This window comes from Choristoneura fumiferana, chromosome 7 (genome assembly GCF_025370935.1).
Source record: "Choristoneura fumiferana chromosome 7, NRCan_CFum_1, whole genome shotgun sequence".
Classification (NCBI taxonomy): domain Eukaryota; kingdom Metazoa; phylum Arthropoda; class Insecta; order Lepidoptera; family Tortricidae; genus Choristoneura; species Choristoneura fumiferana.
Window position 1 is genome coordinate 15,865,022 of NC_133478.1, and position 27,927 is coordinate 15,892,948.

The window sequence follows — 27,927 nt, forward strand, 5'->3', positions numbered from 1 at the left end:
ATAGAACGTAAGGTGTCCATCCACTTATGCAGGCATTGTACAATAAAGAGTCTTTGTATTGTATTGTATTGTATTCCTTAAATGTCTCCAATCATGGTCTTCAAATTTAATCTAAATCGGTTCAGCGGTATTTTATATTAGGTATAGATATTTATGTTATCAAAGAGTAAGTATGCAAGCAATTAAACCTTTTACATTTAGAACATTGATTTGAAAATAAAGCAGACATTATGGAAAACAAACATAACAAGACTATAGCCTATTTAAAAAAGTGAACATAACGGGAAAGCAGATATTATGGTAATGCTAATAATATAGGAATGTTAACATTATGAATAAACGACTTCCTGAGATTGTACACATTTTAAATAACAGACATTTTGAGAAAGCTGACAAAATAGAAGTGCTAACATTGTGAAAACGCAGACGTTTTGAGAATTGTACATTTTAGGAAAACAGACATTTCAGGCCTGAGCCGACCTTATGGTTAGTAACAGAAAGGTGTATATATATTTTTGACGTCTTGGTAACGTTCTTATATTTATGCCCTTGAAAATATTTGAGAGACTCTGTTACTCTACTACCGGTTCCTATTTATTAACGCAGTAGAACCTAAAACAATATTTTTTAAGAAATTATTATCCTGTTTGTTGGTTTGTTTGATTGTCTGCGCGTGTGTTCGCGCTAGTCTCAGGAATGACTAATTGTTATTAACATAATACGTAGATGCGAATCTCACCAATTTATTGTAAATTTTTGGATTAACATTTTCTGAAAATTTTATTTGAATAGATTTACAAATAAAAAAGTTACGTCACTATGAATAATCAAGTCACAAAAACTAGGAAACATATTTTCACCAACGCCGTCAAAAAGCCTCCCTTAGATAACAATCTTTCAGTATTAATTTGATTCCACGTAACCATGTCGTCCGTCAGGTATTCGATCATTTATTATTCGCTCCCTAATAACGCCGGGTAAAATTACTCGGTGCCAGGATCAATAGAGATATATCTCCGTAATAAGGGATGATTGTTCCGTGCAAGCCGAGCTTTGGGTGCCTATAAAAATTGGTTAAGACTCGAGCGGACGCATCTCGGTATCGGATTGCGATCTACACGGGAATGTGAAGATAATTGATGATTGAGAAAAGATTGAAATTGTTTTATTTAAGAGGTTGGAGAGTTCAAAAATGATAAGAATTATAGATGGTCCAATTCAATGGTTATGGAAGTAGAAGCGATGCACTGCGTTTCTAGATTTACTTAATGATTGTATTGTATTGTATTGTATTACTACTCGTACAATTTGCGTTTCATCGTTATAAAGATAAATGGCAAAATAACTCAGAAACTCAGAATTGATGAAATTGAATTATATGGCTATGAAGAGTATATTCAACAGGCTATAAATATACTAAAAGCCTGTTTCACTACTCGTTGATAAATTTTACGTTTCCCATTACTGAAACATTTTGAGCTGGTCAAGATTTAATTTGTGAATTGGTCCCGGCCGCTGAAGTTTAAGTTACTTAAAATAATTTTGAAATTTTTGGCATTATCTTTCGGTTAAAAATTGTGTCTGTCGAAAGATTTTTCATGTGCCAAACTCTAGCTGTTTATTTGTTCAGTTAAAAAGCACTCCTTTTTGTTGCTATCTCTTTCCGTAACCATGAAACGTGTAGAGACAAAACGCAATTGAAAAACTTTGGCTGGACACCACCAAAAGTAGAGTAATTGCAAAAGTTGGAGTATGTTTGGATGATGTATCGGATCAACAAGATGCGGAGAGGGAATTAAGTATGTTTCGTACTCTTTGCCTCGTAAAACTGTAATGATGTAAGAAGGGAAAAAAACCGACCATGTGCGAGTCGTACTCGCACACTGTGGGCAGTGGTAGCAGAGCCCCTTTTCTAAGCGAAATGTACGCAGTGTGGGGTCATTTTAGATGGTTAATGTGACATAGATAAATTATTATTATAGCACCACATAGCGTGTGTGTTTCTTATTTAGTTACTTAAGCAGTGACACTAGCGACATCTATGTTTTAGCCCTCATCGAGAAACTTCAACACTCCATCGGAGCTAACCGCTCATCCGGACCAGAGATGTCGCTATTAAGCAATCAAATTAAGATTGGTTTTTCGAGTCTTTTTGTATTTTTATTTCAACTCCAAATTTTGTTACTTTTACGGTCATCCCGTAAAATCCATATCGAAAATACAAACTGAAACACTGAGAACTGAAACACTGAGATGCTGTCCAGTGGTGGTGTAGGGGTATGGCACACAGCACGGAATGCTGAGGACCTGGGTTCTATTCTCAGCGCTGGTCTCTTTGTCTGGTTTTTCTGTGCGTCTATGTTTCAGTTTGTATTTTTTAATATGAAATCAAGTAATAGACGATTAGTCCTAGATGGATCACTAGATATTAAAATAAAGGGAAAAAATTTGTGCTGACCCAATTCGAGCAAAATCTGAGCCGGTCACGATCTTGATGCATTTCAATTAGAGATGCAGACTATTTGCACTTTGTATTTGCATGCAGACGATGTTGTTGAGCATAGCGGATGTTTTATAATTGATATACAACATTTTAACATACGTAGTTCAATTCTATATACAAAATGAGCCAATTTTGCATTTGCAGCGTTCGTATGATTGTTGATCATGGTTTCAAAATTACGAACCATTTTCACTTTTACTTTTCTAACAGTGCCCAAGGGATATATTGACCCGGATAACTCACGTCTTAAATCGAGTTTATCCCGACATGCTGCAGCGAGCGTGTTGCAGCAGCCGCCGAGTCGCGTTGCTCCGAAGACGAAGGGCTACGGATTAGCCCGAAACATGTCGGGCTAAACTCGATTTAAGACGTGAGTTATCCGGGTCAATATATTTAATATGAGTGAATCTCACGGTAGTTTCATGTTCAAAAAAGTACCCAATAAACTAAAATTTGGTATAAATATGTATATTCAGTAGCAATACAATAATCTGGTGCTTAAATTCTGGTGATCCATCTAGGTCCGTCTCTGCAGAGCGGAACTCTTCAACAGTAGCATCAACTTGAAACTTGTTACTGATAAGTATATGAATTTTGGATAACAATACGAGTAGAGTCAACAAAAACGTATTATTATTTTTTTAACATAAACTTTAAGTAGCTTCTATTCAGTTGTTCACCATTCTGAAAACCTTGCTTCACCTGATTCCGACCGGTGGTTATCACAAAACCGCGCCACCCCCAAGTCTAATCAAAGTCGCAAACTCCAGATCTTTACAACCTTATGGAGCAAACTTTTTACTGCTAATACAAGCCTGATCATGTGTCATTAAATTCCAAGTAACGAGTTTATAATTGGACACGAAATTCTCTGAATTTCGGCAGTCAGGACTTACAGAATTTATTTCAGAAGAAAGTATAGTTAAAAACTCATTATACTTCCTACTATACGAGTAACGTTTCCGTAATTGTGATTACATACAAACAAGTTGACGTTCCATTATTTAATTCTAAAAACGTAAAAATAAAAAAATCGAGTCACCGTTCCCAAACAAAACGAATGGTGTGTGCTTTGTAACCCTCGATACCACGAAAAGTAGCCGACAAAAATGTAGTGCAAAAGAAAAAAGTTCCGATAAAAATGTAGTGCAAAAATAAAAAGTCGCAGATAAAAATGTAGTGCAAAAATAAAAAGTCGCGGATAAAAATGTAGTGCAAAAACAAAAAGTCGTGGATAAAAATGTAGTGCAAAAACAAAAAGTCGCGGATAAAAATGTAGTGCAAAAACAAAAAGTCGCGGATAAATATGTAGTGCAAAAACAAAAAGTCGCGGATAAATATGTAGTGCAAAAACAAAAAGTAGCAGAAAAAAAATGTAGTGCAAAAACAAAAAGTCGCGGATAAAAATATAGTGCAAAAACAAAACGTGGCGGATAAAAATGAAGTGCAAGAACAAAAAATAGCAGAAACAAAAGTCTCGGATAAAAATGTACTTAGTGCAAAAAATCAGTCCAGTGGTTTGAGAGATATGCGGTAATAAAGAATATTACACACAAGATACGCGCGAAAAACAATACCACTCCTTGCAGTCGGGTAAAAACAAAAAGTCGCGGGCAACAGATAGTTGCTAATAAAAGCAAATAATAGAAGATGCAACCCGAAACTTATCGAACATCCGAACGAAATCTTCGTTTCTTTGGACATATCCATTCGTTTGTAATTTTGTCCTTATCCTGTCCTTTCATAAATATCACGTTATCAGTTAATAGATCTTGCTAATAAAGCGCTAATTAACGAATTGCGAATGTCACACAACTAAGTGATATGAATTTTACACATATTTACATACATATTACGTTAGACACTACGTTAAGGGGCTGTTTCACCATATATTGATTAGTGTTAACTGGCGGTTAGGTGTGATGCCGTCTCTATTTGTTTTGTTCGAATAGACGGAGACGGCATCACATTTAACCGTCGGTTAACGCTAATCAATGGATGGTGAAACAGCGCCTTAATCTCGAAAACAAGCGTTTGTCCCTTGACTGCCTTGATATTCCCGCGACTCCGTCTGGATTGTATTCATTTATACCGAATTTCATCTAAATCGGTTTAGCGGCTTAAACGTGAAGAGGTAACAAACAAACAGACTTACAAACTTTCCCACTTATAATATTAGTGGGTGTTACCATTTGTATGTACCTATTGTATTTTATTATTGCTTTTATATGCTGTCAATTGCACTATCTGCTTGTTTCTTTCTTCTCTGTTTTTGCCTGGTAGTGATCGCTCTTTAGCAATAAGGTCGCCTCATTGGTTATCGTGTATTTTTCTTAGTGTACTCTGAATTGTTTATTATGTGGTCTAGAATAAAGAGCGATTGTATTGTATACATACGTAAATAGTCCAATAGAAGTTATTAAAATGCACACATTGATAACGTCAACTAAACAACCCACGTCTATCAGTTACACCAACTGCTGCTATTGCTGTGTGGTTTTTTTTATTTCCTTTTTATTCAACAATGCTGTTGCTTACAAATTGTAATTATACCAAAATAATATAAATAAGTCCTCGAGTGGCGACCACGAACCGGAAGACGAAGCGTTGGCAGGCCTCCCACCAGGTGGACTGACGACATCGTGAGAGTAGCGGGAAACCGGTGGATGCAAGTGGCAAGTTGTCGTTCATTGTGGCGTTCTAAGGGGGAGGCCTTTGGCCAGCAGTGGACGTCTTCGGGCTGATGATGATGATGATGATGATGAATATAAATAAATAAATAAACTACTTGCCTGACAATTTAAATAATAATAACTGTACAAAGCATAATCTTCTTATTTATTACTTAGTAACAATAAACCGCTTATCCTATCACCCAGTTATCGAGTCTGATGCATAACAAATTGGTTCTCTCGTCGCGTCAAACCCAGCCGTGGGAATGACGGAAAAAGTTGGCCGCCGCAGTTCCTACGACGTCAATACTCAATATTTACAGATACGACATAGGATACGCTAAAAAAAAATTATAATACATTTTATTATAAACAATTTCCCGTTATTGGTTATTTACAGAAATACCCTATTTAAGTTTACTCCCCATAGAAATAAATTTTCGGAAAATAAACTAAAGAAATAAGTAAGTGACGGTTTAACTGCTCTATAGGAATCAATGAAAACACAACGAGTGCACTCTCCGCGTGATGGTTTGCTACTAAGTCAAAAAGACAATAATTGTCATTTTCTACAACACGAATCCTTCCGATTTCCCCCGAAATCCGAAGGTTTTTCTAAGAGCTCACGTATTGTACCAGGGTGGAACCTTTGTGCTACTGATGTCATGTCGACATCCCATATATTTATTAAAGAAATCAAAGCGAAATTGATTATGAAAAGGTCCCACTCTTGTACATACATTGTACATTCATTACCCTGCATGTTACGACACTACTTACATACGAGCAAACTCTGATGAAAACAAATTAACATATGTCGCTACTTAAAAAAAAACTCGTACCTCAAATTAGATAATTTTTCAGAATGAACTTTATGAACATTATGTCAAGGTTCAATTTAGTTGATATATTAATTTTAGATACGAGTTTTTTTCAAAGTAGTGATTATATTCACTTTTGCATTAGTAAGGATTTGTGTTTCCACCATTCCGTTCGCCACATTTTTATCTTAGTTTTACTGCGTGAACAAAATTCGAATAGGGCCATAAAATGAGACGTTTTACAACCCATCTTCCGACTTGCCGCGCGCTCATCTCACCGAAATGACACCTATTAATATGCATACATGCTTTATACTCTTACACTAGCTCTATTTTATTAAAGTAAGTTGCGTTAAATATTTAAAATAAAAACTACCTACCAACATACACTAAATTAATATCAAAGGCGTATTATAAAGTTAATGATTATATCATGGACAGGGATATTTGGAAATAATTCCGATCCGCATTAGCGATCCCTTCAAATAGCGAACCTACTGTGTTAAAAATAAAGTTGTGTTAAATATTTGTGATGTATACATATCATTTAATAATATTGTAAATCTGTTTTAAAAAAATATATATATACCTCGTTGAGTTTCTTGCCGGATTCTTCTCAGCAGAGGTTTTTCCGAACCGGTGGTAGATTTTTTTGACATTCATAAGTGCTTGTTATAGCCTAAATTGAATAAAGATATTTTGACTTTGACTTTGACTTTGAAATTAAATGGTGTCTTAAGGGCATCATAACTATAATTCTTAGGACAATGATCTTTTTTGACATCGATAGCTTAACAATTGCAGATTATTAGAATGCTCATAACTCCATTTCGACCACAAGGTACCTTTGACCGCGGAACGTCACATAATAATATAAGGTTAAACTTCTTCCAAAGATATCAGCCAACCTAACGGGGTTTGAAACGTTAATGTTAACGTATTCGTTTTGTGTCAAAAACTAAAGTTACGGACTAAAGTCTACAGAAGAGACGGCAACCCACCTCCTATTGGAATGTTCGCCTTTACCGCCTTTGTACATCATATTATCCTGTGTTCTGTTATTTTCATGTGTTTTTATGTACAATAAAGAGTTTTACAATACAATACAATACAATGTTCTGGCGTGGCGAACTACAGGGCACTACACCTCGGGTCACCGTGGTCACTCCAAGAAGTTGTCGGCAACGTGATGGGTCTGCTAGGTTTCCTCCAGAAGCTAGGCTGGCGTGAATAGTGCCTACAGCCAATCACGCAAAATAGGCGCAATAAGACGCCAAGTTGCTGAAAACAGCCCGCTAAAACCTATATCTACATCGAAGTCTCCATATTCCTTGTTTATTTAAAGGCTGTCGCCAGGCGCCTGTCTCACATTCGATCACGTGTCGCAAGCGCCTGTTTATTTCGAGACCCGAATCTAATTATCTTCTTTATCATCTTTAGGTTTTCATTGACTTTGTGGGAACTTTGTTTATTTGGTTCCGAAGTTTTGATTGAAATCGTCAAACTTTTTTTTTAACTTTGTCGGGATTCCACATGTGTGTTTATGTTTGAAATTATTAGGATAAGGTTTTGTTTGGCACACCACCTCGCCTTGCAGCGTCAAGCTCACCAGGTGACCCCCCCCCCATATCCCGCCACCCTACACTAGTGTGTCAGGGGGCGTGCGGACGGCACATTGCACATTGCTATTTGCACACTGTAATTTTTTCTCGTTTAAGCTACATATACACATATCTGTACCTGCCAAATTTTAAGTTAATTAGATAGAAGCCCGTAAAAATTGGCGTGCAAATTTTGAAGAGAAGCTTTTAATTAACAAAAAATTAGCCATAGGTGATCCTCAGAGCAAGACAATCGTAGTGATAGTTGGGTTTGTGTGATTTCTGTGTATTCTTGCAGTGTGGAGGTGGAGGAGCTGCATGAACACACATTTGTTGCGTAGACGTATACTTCGTTTACTTTAAGGTTTGAATTAACGGTGAAATTGTAACACACATTTCTCGGTATTTCAAACACAAATGGACTAAAAATACCAACATGACGTACATTTATTAGCGATAATTATTATGTTTTTAAGAAGTTAACATAATTTTAAATAGTCTCGTTGTTTTACTTAAAAACGTGTTCAAATTTTACCGTTAAGTTTCAAATGTTAAATAAATGGAGTATAGAGCTAATCACAGGTAGCTAATTGCAGGTGGTAGGACCTTGTGCAAGGTCCGCCCGGATTGCTACCACCATCTTGCTCGCTAATCCTGCCGTGAAGCAGCAGTGCTTGCATTGTTGTGTTTCGGTGTGGAGAGTAAGACAGCCGGTGACATTACTGGCACTTGAGGTATCCCATCTTAGGCCTCTAGGTTGGCAACGCATCTGCAATCCCCCTGGTATTGCAGGTGTCTATGGGCGGTGGTGATCTCATACTATCAGGAGACCCACTTGCTCGTTTTCCATCCAGTCAAATAAAAAAATAAAATAAAAAAACACACTTGATTATTACTAATACTTTAAATTATTATGTACTTGTAAAACAATAAATGATTATGTATGATTACCTTAAGGTTGTGGGTGGGCAAAAGCAAAAACCTGTATTCCAATAACAGATAACATCAGAAATAGCTCATAACGGTTTACGAACATTTTCAACCCGGTTGAAACCGTTGAAATTCTGTTTTGGTTTCGAATGCTAAGTAGGTAGAAGGTACCCAATTAGCACCGGCCTTGCATGGGCACTGTTTCCTAGTTCACCTCATTATGGAAGGATTAATCCCATACAGTGTAATGTACCGATACAACTCGTGCTTATCCTACTAATATTATATTACACATGCGAAAGTTTGCGCGTTCTTTTAGGGTTTCGTATCTCATTTGGCAAAAACGGAAACCTTATGGGATCACATTGATGCTCGTCTATGTTGTCTGTCTGTCCATCTGTCGAGACGAGACCCTTTTTCTTAGGAACGCGTGGAGGTATTAAGCTGAAACTAATGTCAAATACTCTAGGTCAGCTATTACTTGGAGCAGTAAAAAAATAAAATTAAGTCAACGCTATTAAAAGACACAGTCATTAAAAAAAACTATATAGTTTACCAGGGAATCAGAACTTATAGTGTACTTCCAGTTATTCTTGAAGCTTGAAATTTGGTAGGAATTAAATTTAGTAGGATGTAGGCTTACAGCACAACTAAGAAGAAGTCTAAGAAATCTTTTTTTTTTTAAGCGTCTCGCCATGTCAGTAACTGAAAAGGAAAAGAAGGGCTCCGTTAAAATTGGATATTCATAGACACCGCCAAATTAGTATGATTTGGCCCATTTCAGAGGAGGTTATCAATTCGATTGTTTTTTTTTTAAATTTACATTACTTTGACACAGTTGCTAAGCAATTTATGCTCCTCGTAATGCATTATGGTAAAACGAGTGGTGAAGCACCAGGACTCCTCAATAATGAACGTCTCTGCATCGGAAAAAGCAATCTTTCGTAAAAGGTGACGAGCAGTTAATATTAAACTATTGTACTCGTATCTTAGATTATTTACACAAAAAAGCGAGAAAAAAAAAATTTATAACTAAAAATTAAACCGACTACAAAAAATCATGAAAATATTTTTCTACCAGTCTGAAGTCGGTCGGTGCCTCAGCACGAGCCATGCAGCAGGAGTGGAGCTATAGTCATCTACCTCACCTACGCACTTTATATCGGGCTTCAATCACTCCTGCTGGCTCGTGCTGAGGCACCGACCGACTTCAGACTGGTAGAAAATTATTTTCATGTTTTTTTTGTAGTCGGTTAATTTTTTTGTTATAACATTTTTTAGTTATCTTGGTTACCTACTACAGCCTATATTTAGCCTTTTTTTCCCCCGACATTCTCACGGGATAGGGATAAAAACCCGTAATTTCAGTAGGTAAGTAAGGTTGTATTGTGGACTTGAAATTTAAAATCGGTGCCCATGGTCGGCGGTGATTGCTTTCTATCAGGTGGTCCGGTAAACCAGCACTCCTATCATATATAAATAACCTAACCATAAAAATTTCATTTCGAATACAAGATTCTTTTGCTGGCTGTACTTTTTGTTGACTGTACTTGCATTGTCACCCAAACTACATTTGCATACCAAATTTCGAGTCGATGCTATTAACCGTTGAAAACTTCCGTCCTGCGGAGACAATCCTGGCTGACCTACCAGGATGTCACTACTATATTATTGTAATGTCACGCAATTTACATATTAAGTATACCAAATTTCAAGTCAATCTGACTAATGGAAGTTGGTCAAATTCAACTTACAAGATTTGATTACAGACAGATAGATAGACAACGGGACAGGTGAAATTAAATAAAAGCTTTTGAAAACAGATCCAATGCTTTACGCAATCGAAGCTGCGAGTAGAGCTTAGTGTGTAAACCAGGCCACTATCACACGCTACGCGAGTTAACACTTCTAATTAATCCCACTAAATGCCCCAGTCATTTTAATTCAAAAGTGGGGCATTAACCCCATTTTTGCCCAGCTTGTCTGAAACTAAATTAGCAGGAAGTCAAATTGATGCGAAGGGGCATAAGCGACGCGCTCTAGGCCACCGAGCTCTGCACGCTGTAATTCGAACCGACACCGAATAAGCCTCGAATTTATTATTCTGTACGTGCGAGATTTTGTGTTATTTCCAATCGTTAAACGTAAATGGATGATTCGACTTTTTCGGTGTGTTTCATTTCGTGAAAATGTATCTTTGCGTTTTTTGACCCCCGATACAAAGAGAGTTATTTGAAAGTTTTACGACTATATTTTCTTTGTGGCATCATACTTAGGTTCATAACTCAGTTAACTGATTTATTGAATCAGGCGTTACTTTGCGGAGGTCCATATCAATGAACTAAAAGAATTTATTACAATCTGCTAACGTCTGGTAGCGTGGTGTACGGTTGTGTTGCTCTGAAGATGAGCTCTAGTTGAGTTCGAAACGCGCCAGTGTAGTGTGGTGGTGGTTGGCTTTGTGTGATTTGTGTGTATTCTTACAGTGTAGAGGTGGAGGAACTGCATGACACGCATATCTTGCATAAACTTAGCTATCATTAAGGTCGCGGGTGAGCAAAGAAATTCTTTTAGTTCAGTTAACTGACTCAGTTCAGTTGACTGTAATTTTATGTATACCAAATTTCAAGTTAACCCGACCACTGGAAGCGAGTCTAAATGAACTTGCAAGATTTGACCTAAACACAAAACAACAAACAATGCAAAAATAAAATGCTTGTAAAAAATAGGAGTTAAAATGGGCATACAAATTTTTAAATCAATTTTTGTTGCATTTTTAATAAAATGAATAGAATAGAATAGAATAGAATAGAAAAACTTTATTGTATAATCTGTGTATGTACAAAGATGGTGAAAATTTTTTAGTGTCTCAACAGTTACCCTTCCGGGCATACAATGTTTTATACTTCGTAAAGTCGAATTCACAATTTACTAAGTAGCATAAAATTCTTTTAAATTATAAAAAGCCTTTTCTATTAGCCATTTTTTTAGTGTTCGTTTAAAAGTGCTATCATCTATACTTTTTATATCACTGGGAAGATTATTAAACACATGAATAGCTGATATTAAAGCACTTTTTTTAAACATTGAGTTGTTGATCTTGGGAAGTTTAAGATCATATTTATATTGAGATCGAACATTAAACTTACATGATCTCTTTGGAAAGAATTCTGGCTGATTTCTAACAAATAAACATAATTCTAGGATGTTTTACGTTAATGTGTTACGTTAAAATCGCAACTGTATATTTTTATTTCTATATAACTTAAGTATAGAGCTCAAATGGTACTTATTTTCTTTCGAGTTGTATTAAAATGAGTAGTCGTTATTGAAAGAAAATATTGAACAAAAAAGTAAAACCGATTCCAAAAAAATAACAAAAAAGGGTCCGACTACAAAACCCTGGAAAATAATCGCGTCGGTGACAGCACGAGCCAGCAGGAGTGGAGCAATAGTTGTCTACCTCACCTACTACATTTCAATCGCTCCGGCTGGGTCGTGCTGAGTCATCGACTTCGACTTCGAGCGGCTTCTATAGGTACCTAGAAAAATATTTTCCAGGGTTTTGTAGTTGGTCCCTTTTTTTGTTATTTTTTGGAGTCGGTTTTACTTTTTTGTTAAACATTTTTTTTATCTCACTTTTTAGTGATTCGTAGCCAAAGTTCATCTCACAACGATTCGTGATTGGGCTTAAGCCCAAACACGGTTTAGTTACGTTGTTTTATAACAGAGTTCCGTTGCCTACCTTCCGGCTTCAGCATCAGATCAGTGCGAAAGAATCATTTACTTAAAGCTTCTTCTTAGTCGCTTATCTAGGTATATTAATCTTGATCGTTTATAGAGTTCACATTGGTCATCTACGGTCTTCTTCATCAGATCCAGTTTACCAAATGATACTTTCTGAATATAAATGCTTATTTTAATGCTAAAAATGCTAAAATCGCCACAGGTGTGCTTATATAATTTGAGGTTTGCCCTCGATTTCCCTAGGATCCCATCATCAGTACTTGACTTGGTTACGATGGGGCCACCTCAGAAGAGTACCCTTTCGAATAAAAAAATAATTTTGAAAATCGGTCCACAATTGGTCCGTTTTTGTCAAATTAAAACCTAAAATTGCTAAAAGTGGCCCGGAGCGGTAACGTTTCGTGTGCTCTGCCTACCCATTTGGCAATACAGGCGTGACGTTTGAGTGTGTGATCCACAATTGACTGAGTAATCAGTGAAAAAACAGAAAAAAACAAACATTGGAACATAGAACCTTTTCCTTTTTTGAAGTCGGTTAAAAATAAGTTACACGTCAACATGACTGAATAAGAGACGTTTTATTTGGAAACATGAAACTTTTGCTCGTAATTAATTCAAAAACTAATAAACTATGTGTTTAAAGGCTTCAAAGTTAGCTAGAAGATATTTATTTCATCATTAAAACTCGCTAATTGACTTTTATTACTCTTTCAGTCTAAGGATGGGGCCATATTTATATAATTTATCTACAGCCATATAGTAAATCCTCAATTATGCGTTCAAAAACCATAGGTAATGACCAGCATTACGACATTGGACATTGGATTCTATTATGAACACGGCTGTCGCCGCGACCACGTTAATGCAGGTCATTCTCAATGGTTCTTGAACACATAATAGAGGATTTAATAATTGCGGGACTTATCACGCTTACAACGAGTAATAATATCCCTGACGTTTTAGGCATATTGCAGTGGCCGTGGTCACGAGTAGAGTAGCGTAGGTAAAGTAGAGTAGAGTGTAGACTGAGGTGGAGTCTACTCGTGACCACGATAACTGCAATGTGGCTCAAACGTCGAGGTAATTATTACTCTTTGTTAGAGTGATAAGTCCCGGGTGCGGTAATAACTATATTCAATTGTACATAGTCTTAACAAAAATATGCTATAGAAATGTGCCAAGTCCCAATTGTGATAATTTGTTTATGAAAAGCAGTGAATAGTAATAGCCTTAGGGCCTTATTTTATGGCAATCTGTTGCAGATATTGATAAAAAATTTATTTCACAAAAGCGGGGAATTAAAGCCCTCCATAATTTAAAGACGCGTAAAGCGTGACTCTTTTCTAAAAAAGCAGACATTAAAAAAAATACAAAAATATTTATTTGCTTAATGATTCACAAATTTACAGTATAGTTATGCCCAGCGGACCCCAAACTAGGCTGAGCCTGTATATTGGACCCTTGCAATATTAAAAATACAAAAGACGACAAGTGCGCAAATTATTTGTGAAAATATAAAGTGTGTGTGTGTGTGTGTGTGTGTGTGCGTGTGTATATCTGTATCTGTTGTGTCTGCAGATTGTGCCAGCAGTATATATTATATTATAATATAAGTTATAACCCTGCCGTCGTTTTACGTATTTGAAATAATTATGTACTTATGTAAGAAAATCCTTTAAAAACAGCTTCCTGTAAGCCCGCAATTAATAAATGCTATTAAAAAGTTAGTTTCCGTCGGTTAATTAAATTTTTAATTACGCAAAGTAGGTATCAATCTGAAGCTTTTTGATGCAAGCCTGCAAATAGAGATCAAAGACTGAAAAATACTAGTAATTAAAGAAATGAACACCCTTAATTAAAATAATTCAAAATTTTAATCCTCTCCAACTTTTACTTCAACCATCCCAGCCTAAATACGTCCCACTGCAGGGAACAGGCCTCCCCTCAGAATGAGAGGGCTTTGGCAGTAGTTCCCACGCGGGCCCAGTGCGGATTGGGAACTTCACACACACCGTTGAATTGCTTCGCAGGTTTATTATGCAGGTTTCCTCACGATGTTTTCCTTCACCCTAAAGCTCGTGGTAAATTTTAAATGTAATTCCGCACATGAATTTCGACCCACGATCCTCTGCTTGAGAGACCATAGGTCAAACCACTCGGCCAACACGGCTTCCCACTCGGCCACCACGGCTTCCACTACTACAATAATCAATTTATAATAAAAAGTTCAAACTATGAATAATTACACAGTATAAATTATAGTAGTATGGACTTTTAAATTTTATGACGATTTTAACAATGGTTAGTTGACCCCAGTTTCCCTCGAGAATATTGCGATTTTAATTTAACTATAAGGGCCTGCTTCACCACTCATTGATTTTCATGTGCCAGATAAATGTGATGCTGTCTCTCTTTGGGCACGTATCTGAATATCGAAAATTTAAATATCGATAGTTAAAATATCGACGGTCAAAATATCAAACCTAACCTAACCTACTTTCGATATTTTGACCGTCGACTTTTTAACATTATAGATGTATTAATTTTCCATTTCCTATACATCCAGAGGGCTGTTTGTTTTGTCCGAACATAAGTTGTAAATTTGTTGTTCGTGTTCATGTTGTTGTAAAGTAAAAAAAAAACATTTTCATACAAGATTTATTTTGCTAACTGTGCTTTTTTTGACTATACCTACTTGTAGTGTCACCCAAACTACATTTGAATACCAAATTTCAAGTCGAAGCCATTAACCGTTGAAGAGACGTCCTGTGGAGACGATCCTGGCCAGCCAGGATGCCACTACCTCCTATGTATATGTATGCCTATTGTATTGTCACGCAATTTACATAAGCGTACCAAATTTCAAGTCAATCCAATTATACATATAGCCCATTGCCATTTCAACAAGCTAATTATAATATTATAAATAATTATAGGCGCTCTTATTGTTTGTTGTTGTCCTTAGATATAAGCTAGAAACTATGGCCCAAGCCCTCTTGTTTTGAGAGGAGGCCTGTTCCCAGCAGTGGGACGTATATAGGCTGGGATGATGATGATTATTCATATTTGCAAAGTATACTTTTGGCGATGACTTAAACAATAAATTCAACTGCACACGATTGAACTGTTTAAACCGGTGTTGGCATACAATTTAATAATAAGTTTTTTTTGTTAAGTTAGTTTTTAGATAAGGTCCTCACTGAAGATCAGCGCCACGGCTTGCCGTGGCATCATGCTGAGTGGGGACCTATTTAGCGTCATGTAGGTCTTGTATTTGTTCTGTGTTTGTTTTTATGGCGTTAAATAAATGTATTTATTATTTTCTTTCTTCTTTATTTCTTTCTGATTCGCTTGGCTATGTCGGTAACCCTCGTTCTTTTATGTATCTCCCCATTCCTGATTTGATCCCGTAGAGAAATCCCGAGCACAGCTCTCTCCATAACTCAATGAGCAACTCTGAGCCCGAAAGTGTAGTTATTTAATAATAATGAAATCGTCATTTCGTCTACAATCAATTAGTCCTTTAATTAAAAAGATAACTCATATTAAACTCATACTGCAGCCCAGTACTTTCTGTTGCCCGCAATATTATACAATACTGTATCATGACTCCCATGGGAGCCGTTGGCAATGTCCGATCAGTGGAAGAATTCGAACAAATTAATTGCTTTACAGCTCGTCTAGTGCACTCGGTTTGATTATAATTGCTGCGATGAGTTTTAATAATAACTCTTAAATAATTGGGTTCTTGAGATTAATTGGTAATGTAACGTTATATTTATGAGCTCATACGTTTAATACACTTGAGGTCGTTCTGGACGATTTAGCGTAAACAATTTAATATGTAAGTCTGGCACCTCGCGAGACAGTCCCAGAACAAAGATTATTTAAATAATTCTATAATAATTCTACGTATCAGTTTTGACATTCGCGTTTCACAGCCGTTATTATTCTTTTCAGGATTCCAACGTCAAAAAACGGAACCTCCAGAATGTATGGAGGACTTGTGGATGCGGCCGACGCAGGACCATTAATTGTGGCGTTCTTTGGGGAATACCAATTATCCAGCAGTGGGTGCCCCTTGAAATTTCGACAACGTAATTTTCGAATTTCATTTCATCGAAAACGATTTATCGAATATTCAATACTAATGTTTCACTTCATCGAATAGTCATTAGTCATTACATATTGAAACAATTATTAGAACAACAGTACAAGGATTATTATTTGCTTAAAAATAAATTTCATCAACTATTCATGAGACAGAAAAACTAAATATCGCTGTTTATTTCATCGACGTATTTATTATAAGACACTTTTGTTTCATAGTTGATTACATTATATCAATATATTCTACTAGCTTTAGTGATTCAAGATTGAATTTTGCATCTTTTGCATGATTTTTAGAAAATTTGAAGGCTTGTATTCTTCTGAAAAATTAAATGAATATAGTTACTTATAGGTATATAGGCACTTGAGGTATCCCATCTTAGGCCTCTAGGTTGGCAACACATCTGCAATACCCCTGGTGTTGCAGATGTTTATGCGCGGTGGTGATCTTCTTACCATCTGGAGAACTACTTGCTCGTTTGCCTTCCAGTCGTATAAAAAAAGTTACTATTATTATAAAAATAGTTTTGGTTAGGTTAAAATTGCGACCCCAACTATAATAAATCGCTACCAGGACAGTAGGTTAAGATAGGTTAGAACTGCGACCCCAACAAAAACACATCGCTTCTAGGAAAGTAGGTTAGGTTAGGAAAGAACTGCGACCCCAACAAAAAAAAACACTCCCAGAAAAGTAGGTAAGGTTACGTTAGAACTGCGACCCCAACAAAAATACATCGCTACCAGGCAAGTAGCTTAGGTTAGAACTGCGACCCCAACAAATATATATCGCTACCAGGAAAGTAGGTTAGGTTAGATTAGAACTGCGACCCCAACAAAAATAAATCGCTATTAGAAAAGTACATTACAAGTGCGACTTCAAAAAAAACATTGAAGTTGTGAAATAATATTCTAAGATGTAACATTTATACCATTAAAAAGTATGAAATAATAAAATATAAAATGAATCTGCCAAACACACAATCTCTTAAACAGGCTTCGTCAAGGGACCAGTAATGCTCGACCCTATACTGCTCAGCCATCACTGCACGACCTGATAATACGAACTCATTTTGGATTAGAATTATCAAGTCGTACAATATAAGGTCGTGCATTATTAAGGTGTCCAAATTTTTGCTCGGCTGTTAATACTCGACCTGTTATTGTACGTCGTTATAATCGGAATCCAATCGAATCGAATTACCATAGGTTTGTGTTAGGTTGTGTTAGGTCCAATTGTGACCACAATGCGCGAGCCGAGCGAGCGTACGAGCGTGCCGCGGCAGCGACCGGCGAAGCGCCAGGACCAAATTAAGTTATTTCTACTAAATTTATTAATATTCGGTGTACACGAAAAACATGATCAATCGTGTGAAACGATTGCTTGCTGTCAAAAGTGTGCTCCGATTATTAGGTCGTACAAAATCAGGTTGTCCAATAGCACCTTGAACATTATCGGTACAGGGTGATAAAGCTCAACCCGTGTTCCAAGTGACATGTGATTGATTATCAGGTCGTACAAAATCAGTCGAGCATTGTCCAGGTCGTACAATAACTACACCCTTCGTCAACAAAACAAATTGTAGTTCCGCAACATGCTTCGTCATTAGTCTAACCTAACTTAACCTGAACCCCTAAGCAATCCCCTGACCGATGCAATCTAGACCCAAACGTACCATAAATACTTGCCGCACTGCCCCGTTGAATCGCTCTCTCTTAAATAATATTTCCAGAAATTGAAAATCGGTGATTTAAAAATACTCATTCTATTCATTCCAGGTAATGAATATTCGACGAAATGAAAAATATGAAACGTTGACTTTTAAATCACATTCTATTAAAAGTATGTCAAAATTTCAAGGGTAAACCATCCAGCAGTGAACGTCTTTCGGCGGATGATGATGATATTCCAAAGAACTTACTTACCTCTTAGTTTGACGTCCTTGTCGCCATTGTAGCGGACGAAGACAAAGTATAGTGCCATCAGTATAAACTGAAACACTATTACCGGCGCGTACTTCATCCTCGCTGCTAGCTTTGGTACCATCTTGAAGGATTAACTGAAAAAAATAAAAGATTTTTTCATTTTCGGTTTGTAGGTATAGTCCATCCAGAAAGTGCTTTTAATGACAGTTCCTATTTCAGAAATAAAACAATGAGGTTGATTGTCATATTGAGTTGTGAGTGAAAGTAGGCTTTGACGTTTTAAGCGCTACAAATGACATTAAACCTTAGGGCGGTAAACTGATTTCTTGGTCGACTATACATTTCACTCTTCGGCGTGGAGAGTAAGACAGCCGGTGAAATTACTGGCATTTGAGGTATCCCATCTGAGGCCTCTTGGTTGGCAACGCAAGTTGCAGATGTTTATGGACGGTGGTGATCTCTTACCATCAGGAGACCCACTTGGTTCCCATCCAGTCGAATATAAATAAAAGTACCCAAGTGTAAAAAAAACTAACTAACTTATTCCAAGCCTAATATAATGACCTATATATTTACATATATCGGCCAGATCGCCGTTATTGAGCCATCTGTCACAGTTAAATGTAATCAAAACAACACGTTGTACAGTCGCCTACATTAATATCTGCTAAAGTGGAGCGTGCAAAAATATCGGACAAGTCCTACCAGCCTAGAAATAGAGTATCAGATATTTTATGCACGCTTTGTTGTGTCAGATGTTGGTGCTAGTGACTGGTACAATGGCACTGATATTTATGCACGCATTGCTGTGCTGACACACCAACTGATCTGAATGTTGGTGCGAGTGACTGGTACAATGGCACTGATATTTATGCACGCTTTGTTGTGTCAGATGTTGGTGCTAGTGACTGGTACAATGGCGCTGATATTTATGCACGCTTTGCTGTGTCAGATGTTGGTGCTAGTGACTGGTACAATGGCGCTGATATTTATGCACGCTTTGCTGTGTCAGATGTTGGTGCTAGTGACTGGTACAATGGCGCTGATATTTATGCACGCTTTTATGCATGTTTTTATAATAAAATTCCAAAAAATATTATAAATGAAACAAATACAAAATTCAGATCTATTGTCAAGAAGACATTAATATCTAGGGCGTATTATAAAGTTAATGATTATATCATGGACAGGGATATTTGGAAATAATTCCGATCCGCATTAGCGGATTCTTCTCAACAGAGGTTTTTCCGAACCGGTGGTAGATTTTTTTTGACATTCATAAGTGCTTGTTATAGCTTAAATTGAATAAAAATATTTTAACTTTGACTTTGACTTTGACTTTGATGGCTTTGCTCTAGAACATCCGGTGGTCAAATCTACTGGTCAATAGTAACTCACCAAGCTAGTATTAAATACAATTCTATAAGAGCTAAAATTATTAAAATTATTTTTAATCAATGTGCTAACAAAAAATAAAATACAATGTCGCCTCTTCAAGTTTCGACGAAAAATTCACGTAAAAATATCATAATTTTGTTAACTTATTAAGGGCCCCATATACGGTACGATGCGTCTGTACGATCCGTCGCTTCAGACCGATCGAAACGACGAATCGATAGTGTATGTCAAGATAGTTAACGATTTACTTCATCGAAGACGATGTCGGAAATCGCAACAAAAACCCAATATCGTAACGATTACGCAACGAATCGACAGTGTATGGCTCTTTACGATCAACAATTCGATTTTGTTTTACTCTAAAATACAAAAAAAAAACCTTCCTGGGGTCGGCAATTAGTTAAAAGCAGGGTCCGAGAATGCTGTTTAAAATTAAACATAGGTAGGTAAGGAAAAGAAGTTAATTTTCCATTGTATGGGGTACGTATTGAATTATTTGAACACGTCTTTATCCTTCAGTTTCAAACAAGTAAATGATCGATCGTTACGACCAATCGTTTCGTGTATGGGAGTCATTTTTGATGCGATCAATCGTCACGATTTTCATCAGATCGATCGTACAGACAAATCGTACCGTATATGGGACCCTTTAGTTGCCATGACTTGGTAGTTACCAAAAGTTCAAGTAATGGGCAAAACATGCTTACGTTATATGCAAAACAATACCGTTTGGTAAAAGTAATGGCAATAATCTTACGTGACATGGCGATAGATTATCTTTGACGTGATTCTTTTATTTATTTGAATCAGCGCTTCTCCAATAAAGGGCTCCTAAATAATCCCAAATTACTCAATTACTCGTACTATGTGCGACAAATCCTATTAACATCGACATGGCATCTGGCATCAATCAGTCATGTTGTGTCAACAGAAAACAAATGCGTGTAGTACTCCAATAAAAAAAACATGAAACCATGAAGGATTCATATTTCTTTTCATAAATTTATGGGCTTTTAACTCATTGCGTTTTTAAACGCTCCGTCGACGCGCGTTTATACATAGAAATCTACTTAAATTATTATACTAAATAACCAAGACTGCGCCAGGACCTAATTAATTTAGGAAAAACAAAAAATAATAAGGCTCTTATCTACGAGCATTGGTTATGTGAGATGGTTATGTATGAATAACAAGGGAATAATAACTAGCGGACCACATTTCTAATGAGTTTAAAGCTCCTGATCGATATCAAATAAATTGGTTATAATTATAAATATCATGGGACACTTGACCTCAATAAACCTAGTCCCAAACTAAGCAAAGCTTGTACATACTATAGATGCTAGGTAACGGATGAACATACTTATATAGATAAATACATATTAAACATCCAAGACCCGAGAACAAACATTCGTATTATTCATACAAATATCTGCCCCGGCCGGGGATCGAACCCAGGACCTCAAGCTTCGTAGTCAGGTTCTCTAATCACTTGGCCATCCGGTTGTCAAACATCCATCCAGCAAACTGTGCAAGGCTACACACCACATCACACTAGAACCCGAGCATTAGTCAAATCTGGCCCTATACCACGAAGTGCAAAACTCGAACTTCGTATGTTGCCGTCCCGCTGACGCTTATGTAATTTAATAATAATAATAATATTCATTTATTTCAAGCAACATGACTCATAGAAAATATAAAAAGAAAAGAGAAAGAAAAAATAAAAAAAATTAACATGTCAACAGAATTATTTACAATTTAATTTATTCTTACATGTCTATCGCAACAATGACGTACATATGGACAATCTACTTTATCAGCCATCATATTTAGGACAACGTTAGTGCTGGCACGCACCCTGCGCATTAGAGCGGCGCAGCGCGCGCGCATGGTCGCGGGGAAATCCGCCACTCGCGCCTCCGCGAACATGCCCGACGCGCTGCAGCAGCGAGGCAGCCCCAAACATACATAACATTAATACGCGAGTGAAAGGGACGGTGCGATACGAACTCCGATCGAGTTTCGTAGTAGCCCCTCTGCGCTGACCCGGTGTTCAGTAGAAGCACACGAGCACGCTGTATAATATTTTCGCTCCATGAATTCCGTCTTCCGCTTCAAGTGTTCTTTACGATTCAAGGAGCAACCTGAGTAACGGGTGTTTTAGCGTCACGTGTTTTTCAAACATGCTAACGGAGGTAAAAGGTTGTTACCCACATTTTTATTAACTGATATAGTGAATCGGAATGAATGAATGAAAAAAGTTTATTCGACACACACATGATACGCATAAAAATTACAACAAATACTGATCAAAACGAATCCAAACACGATATATCTGCTATGGTTTTTTCAAGAGTGTACCAACTAGTGTTCTGGATATCCTGGCTGCAGCATCAGGCCAAGAATTCCATAATCTTGCATAGTTATAAAGCATACATGGGTGTTTCAAATTTTAGGTCCCACATATGTTTGAAAAGTAAAGTAAATACCCATTATGCGTCTAAGATTCCTACCGCAACGAACAAAAGAGCTGATGATCTTGAAACGGCTGAATTGATTTTAATAAAACAGAACCATCGCTAGAAAACCTGCTTTAGAAATAAAAATAAAACGCATTCAAATCGGTTCACCTATTTAAGAGCTACGGTGCCACAGACAGACACACCCCTCTTTTTCTGTCGGGGGTTAAAAATAGTAAAAATACAAAAATTAAATTTTAACATTTTGTGTTGGCTGTATTTGCATTGCCATAATATTATTATAACTACATGTCTGAAGTGAAAAATGCGTGTTGTTAAAATTTGACTTGCATCAAACGAATGTTGCAAGTTGAATAAAAAAACTTGTAAAAGTAAAGATTATGCGCCAGAAATCAATAAGCAAGACATTGAAACATTTTTTTTACGGCATCACAGTAATCTGGTTGAGTATGAGAATTTTTGAGAAAGTCACTAAACCTGCTTTTATTTTATTTTTATTTTTTATTTGACTGGATGGCAAAAGAGCAAGTGGGTCTCCTGATGGTAAGAGATCACCACCGCCCAAAAACATCTGCAACACCAGGGACATTGCAGACGCTCGAGATATTTAAAATAGCTAATACAGAGATATAAACTAGAGACGTTTTTCCTAAATTTGCGCTCACAATCTCGCGATAACTTTAAAACTAGTAAAAACCCCCTTAATTTCTAAAAAGCGCGAGGCTTTTGGAATAAAAATTGTTTCTAAGAAAATACCTAATACTTATCAAGAAACTACATTGTTTGTTTAGGTGAGCCGGTGATAGCGTGGAAATATTTAACGCCTCGCGTGCGTCCCTCCATTTCATTGCCTGGTAAATAAACCAACCAGCTAAATTACGTTTTTTTCCGCCCTACCAGTGTTCGTGGTTGCTTCAACAGATGTCAAAACTATGTATGTTTCGACTGCGATATTATTATGGCTTTCTCCTGTTTATTACAAATATTTTGACAGCTTGCTCGTAAGTTAGTGGAATTATGTTTGTATGGCGTGAAGGTTCTCGCTTTGCACATTTGATTAAAAAAAACGGCCAAGTGCGAGTCGGACTCGCGCACGAAGGGTTCCGTACCATTATTTATACAACATTAGACATTAGAAAAAAGACACGATTGTTGTACGGGAGCCCCCCTTAAATATTTATTTTATTCTGTTTTTGGTATTTGCTGTTATAGCGGCCACAGTTATACATAATCTGTGAAAATTTCAACTAACTATCACGGTTCATGAGATACAGTCTAGAGACAGACGGACAGGCGGACGGACAGCGAAGTCTTAGTTAAAGGGTTTCCGTTTTACCCTTTGGGTACGGAACCCTAAAAAGCACAGAAATAGCTAGCTTTTCTGACGGATATTTAATTCATTATTAACATCATTCCAGTCTATATAAGTATGTCCCAATGCTGGGCTCTCGGAGACCAGTGCGGACTGGAAACTCACACATGAACATGAAATTGAATGAGGGCCAAAAGACAGGCGAATAATCGCTAGATGGCGTTAGTATCGTGAGTTTTTTTGAGGGGTTAAGTCTTACACAATTTAAGGTTACGTAGAACATTTTATGTTGACAACTCAAAGTCAAAGTCAAAGTCAAAATATCTTTATTCAATTTAGGCTATAACAAGCACTTATGAATGTCAAAAAAAATCTACCACCGGTTCGGAAAAACCTCTGCTGAGAAGAATCCGGCAAGAAACTCAACGAGGTATATATATATTTTTTTAAAACAGATTTACAATATTATTAAATGATATGTATACATCACAAGTATTTAACACAACTTTATTTTTAACACAGTAGGTTCGCTATTTGAAGGGATCGCTAATGCGGATCGGAATTATTTCCAAATATCCCATATATATAACTGAACTATTAAACGCCAACCTGCCTGTTTAGTTTTTGGTTTTCATACCCGCATGTTTTTTTTTATAATTATGAGAAACATTTAGTAAATTATCCTGGCTTATTATCATAATTATCATAAACCAGTGCAGATGTTTTCTTTGTCAATATTATAATGTGGTTAGATAACAGCTATTACCTCATTCGGTTGCTTATTACTGATATGATAACACACGGAGTGCCGGTTTTACTTTTATTTTATGACTATTAAATCATAGCTCGTTATGAGATAAAACTTGAAAAATTATTAACGAATGTTCTACTTCAAAAACTGCTAAGCAGACATGACACCCTCCATTTCAGTCTACTTGTGACTACGGCCACTGTAATGTGGTCGAAACATCGAGGTAAATATTAGGTACTCGTGTGTTTAGAATGATAAGTCCCGTTTATGGTATTTAAGTATTTAATTATTCAGCCTTATATTAAATATAATGACCCGGATAACTCACGTCTTAAATCGAGTTTAGCTCGACATTTTTCGGGCTAATCCGTAGCCCTTCGTCTTCGGAGCAACGCGACTCAGCGCCTGCTGCAACACGCGCATCCCTTATGCAGCCTTATTGTTTTTTACCCGATTGCCTAAATTATTTTCTTTTATATGTACATAATATGTACGTATGTATGAATGTTTATTTTATTTTGGTTCTTTCTGTGGCCTGAACGGCTGATTGGATTTCAAACAGACAAGCAGTCAGGTGTTTTGTTTTTAACGTATATTGTAGAAACAGTGATAAAAGAAAAGTTCTTACTTGATTCACAACACATTATACGATTCGAAATAAGTTTCGAATCTGATTAAAGAACTTCCACCATTTAAAGTTCATTGGCAATCGAGCATCGATAAAATTACCAGTCCGTTGCGGTTTCAAATTTAATCTAGACGACTATTTGAGTCAGACCGGTCATTATGCAATTGACTGCACGCCATTTAATGAAAATTTTAGATTTAATGCCAGTTTGCTAGTTGAAAATGTAATAATTTATAGTTATAGTTGAAAATGTATTAATTAATTATCGCCACGCTTGGCAAGCAAGCGGGTTGGCGAGTGCAGTTTAAATACTATATAGGATATTTGGTTGGCAAGAAGGCGTGCTGTCCATCTTCTGGTACCTATAGGGTATCTGGTAACGGGGGAAGCGTGTGTCCAACAGTGGACGCTCTACGGTTAAGTATGATGATGATGTATTATTTTAGTTCCCATGTTATTGTTATTTTAAGGAATACAACGAGAACTTGGAAATGTATGTTTCGAAAAACTTTTACAAAGATTTAGACGTAGTTTATTGACAGGAGTTGGCAAAGTGAAAATATGACTCACACTTGCATTGTATTATTATCTGCGTATAGGTTAACATTTTTGTTCGTTTTTATTACCTAAAATTGCTAAAAGTGGCTCCGAAGCGGTAACGTTTCGTGTGCTCTGCCTACCCCATTTGGGAATACAGGCGTGATTTTTATGTATGTATGTATTACCGAAAACAACTATTTAATAGATACGACATACCTATCTCAGAATATTACGGGTAATGAAGATAAAAAATACACTTACATATATTTTTATTATGTTTAAGTTTTGTTTGCAACTTTACTATATCTTATAATTATTTACGTCATTATACTGAAATAGAATTTGCTTCCATCGTCTTTATTTCCAGATCGGTAGAACAAGTACAAGCTAGAGCTCTTCAAGAATACAGTGAATTGGCTGTTACTAAACAACTGAGATACAACTTTGGCCTCATTTGTACTTTTCATCAGATGATATAGGGGAGGATTACGGATCAGTTTTATGTAAAGCAAAAAGGATATAATTATTTCTCATTAAACATTTCAAATTTTGGAACCAAAATAAGCCAGTAGATATAGAAAATACGTAAAAGAATATGATTTGTGCTGCTCCACCGGCAACCTTTCCCGTATTGGTGTCATAACTCGCGTCATTATTTGGAGAGCGTATGGTGCTGTTCGTCGATAACGAATTAGAATGATCATCTTCTTCAAGCGAATTTTCATCACCAATTTTTTTGTCAAGTTCTCGAATATTTCTTCTCTGGTTTGTGATTCTCACCCAAACTATGCTTTCCTTTTAAAGTTTTATTACTACTAAACAGACGTTTAGTGAATAAGTGTTACGAGCACTATTAAAAGAACTGCTTTATAGTCTAACAGATTTTTATGGGTACAGTTTCAATTTTAAGTGACAAATTTAACAAGAGCTGGTTTTTGAATTCTATCTAATTTTAAGGAATATTGACAGAAGTTGTGATTGTTCATATCGCACAGTAATGGCCAAGTCAATCAGACGAATAAGCAAAAAAAAAAAAATAGAAATATCGACTTCGGAAACGGGTCGCCACTACCCCCTGCTTTTAATTAGAGTTTTCCAGCAAATACGTAGTAATTTGTCTCGTTTTACTGTGCTTTCTTTCCAATGTTAATACGCAGAGAATTGTCTTCAGTAGTTACTCATTATTGGTACCAATTTATGATGCATTGTCATTCATCCGATCAACTAGAAACGGTTGGTTTTAAAGTTCAATACTATTGTGTTATTTTTAACCTAATCAAGGTTTACTAAGTGAGTTCTTATTTTTTTTTTAATGAGATGTATACTTTTTATTACATAAAAAGCCAGTTTTACAATCTTTGTGAAGTTCCTTTAAGACGAATGTATGTCATGCTTCACAGTTTCATCATCATCTCAATCAGTCAATTTAATGTGAAGAATTTAGGTACAGTACATAGGTGTTAAATAATCGCACTGTTATTATAAAGTCCTTTCTGCTGGTAAAAAGCTTCCTGTCAGAATGAAATAGCTCGGGCTTAAGTTCCTAAATCCTTATTTAATTATAATTTTATCGCCGAGACTTATTCTGATGTTGTGGTCAAAATATATTAAATATGAATAAAGTCGTCGGAGTAGCCGTCTGCATAACTCAATAATTTAAATATATTTAACAGATCAAATGTTTATATTTTTGATATACACGCCCAAAAGGGTAATTCTATCTACCCATTTACTCCCACATTGAGATTGAAACTTAGTTTCCTCGAAAAAACGATTATTCGTACATGAAATGACTGCTAAGTAATACTACGTCAAATAAGACTTAATTCTCTTCATCATTACATTACGCTGGTCAGTTTCAGTTATCTTTAATATTACTCATACTTAAAAAGTATTTTAAAACCGACCGCGCCCACAACCATTAAAAAAAAAACAAGCGAGCGCTAATTACCCAAACAATTGCCCACGATATAAAAATAGACAAAAAACAAACGACTCTTTACTCACCTCGTGATACGTCTGAAAACACCCGCGATACGAATCAACTCCCGCGCTTGTCTACAACCGAGCCCCCATCTGCATCAAACTCGGCTGTCAGTCATACACAAACAGTATTATACTGACAAAACCAACAGCGCATGATACCACGCGAATGTTTATCAGTATCACCACTTTTCTTCTTACCCGGGTTGCGATGTAGACAGAAGTACACACAGAGAGGTAGGACAGCTGGGGACACTTATCGCCTATTTAGCGTATCGAGCGCCCTTGCTATTGAGAATTTTGTATGAGGACTGGTGGGATCAGAAGTGCATTGGTTTTCGCCTTTTATCATGTCCGCAACAAAAGGTAGGGAAAAAAGGGTCTAATTTCACCCGATTCTATTGGCCAGATTGATTTAAAATTAGGAAAATACGAATGTGCAGTTTGAATCAATACATTATAAGTAAAACCAATAAAAAATAGTCAGCATAAAAACTCTGGGCAAAAATTAGCACGCAAAGAAAT

General features: G+C 36.5%; 1 protein-coding gene across 1 annotated transcript in view; it reads right to left on the reverse strand.

Annotated features, from left to right (window-relative positions):
• The window catches only part of Rh50 (Rhesus blood group-associated glycoprotein Rh50), a 62,980-nt gene extending 35,445 nt beyond the window's left edge, over nucleotides 1–27,535 (reverse strand). The window contains exons 1-2 of the mRNA XM_074090322.1: nucleotides 27,427–27,535; nucleotides 18,308–18,441 (exon numbers count right to left, since the gene is read on the reverse strand). Of these exons, the coding sequence (XP_073946423.1) occupies nucleotides 18,308–18,428 (121 nt within the window). The 5' untranslated portion in view covers nucleotides 18,429–18,441; nucleotides 27,427–27,535. The remainder of the gene's footprint in view (nucleotides 1–18,307; nucleotides 18,442–27,426) is intronic.
• Nucleotides 27,536–27,927: the final 392 nt, after the last annotated feature.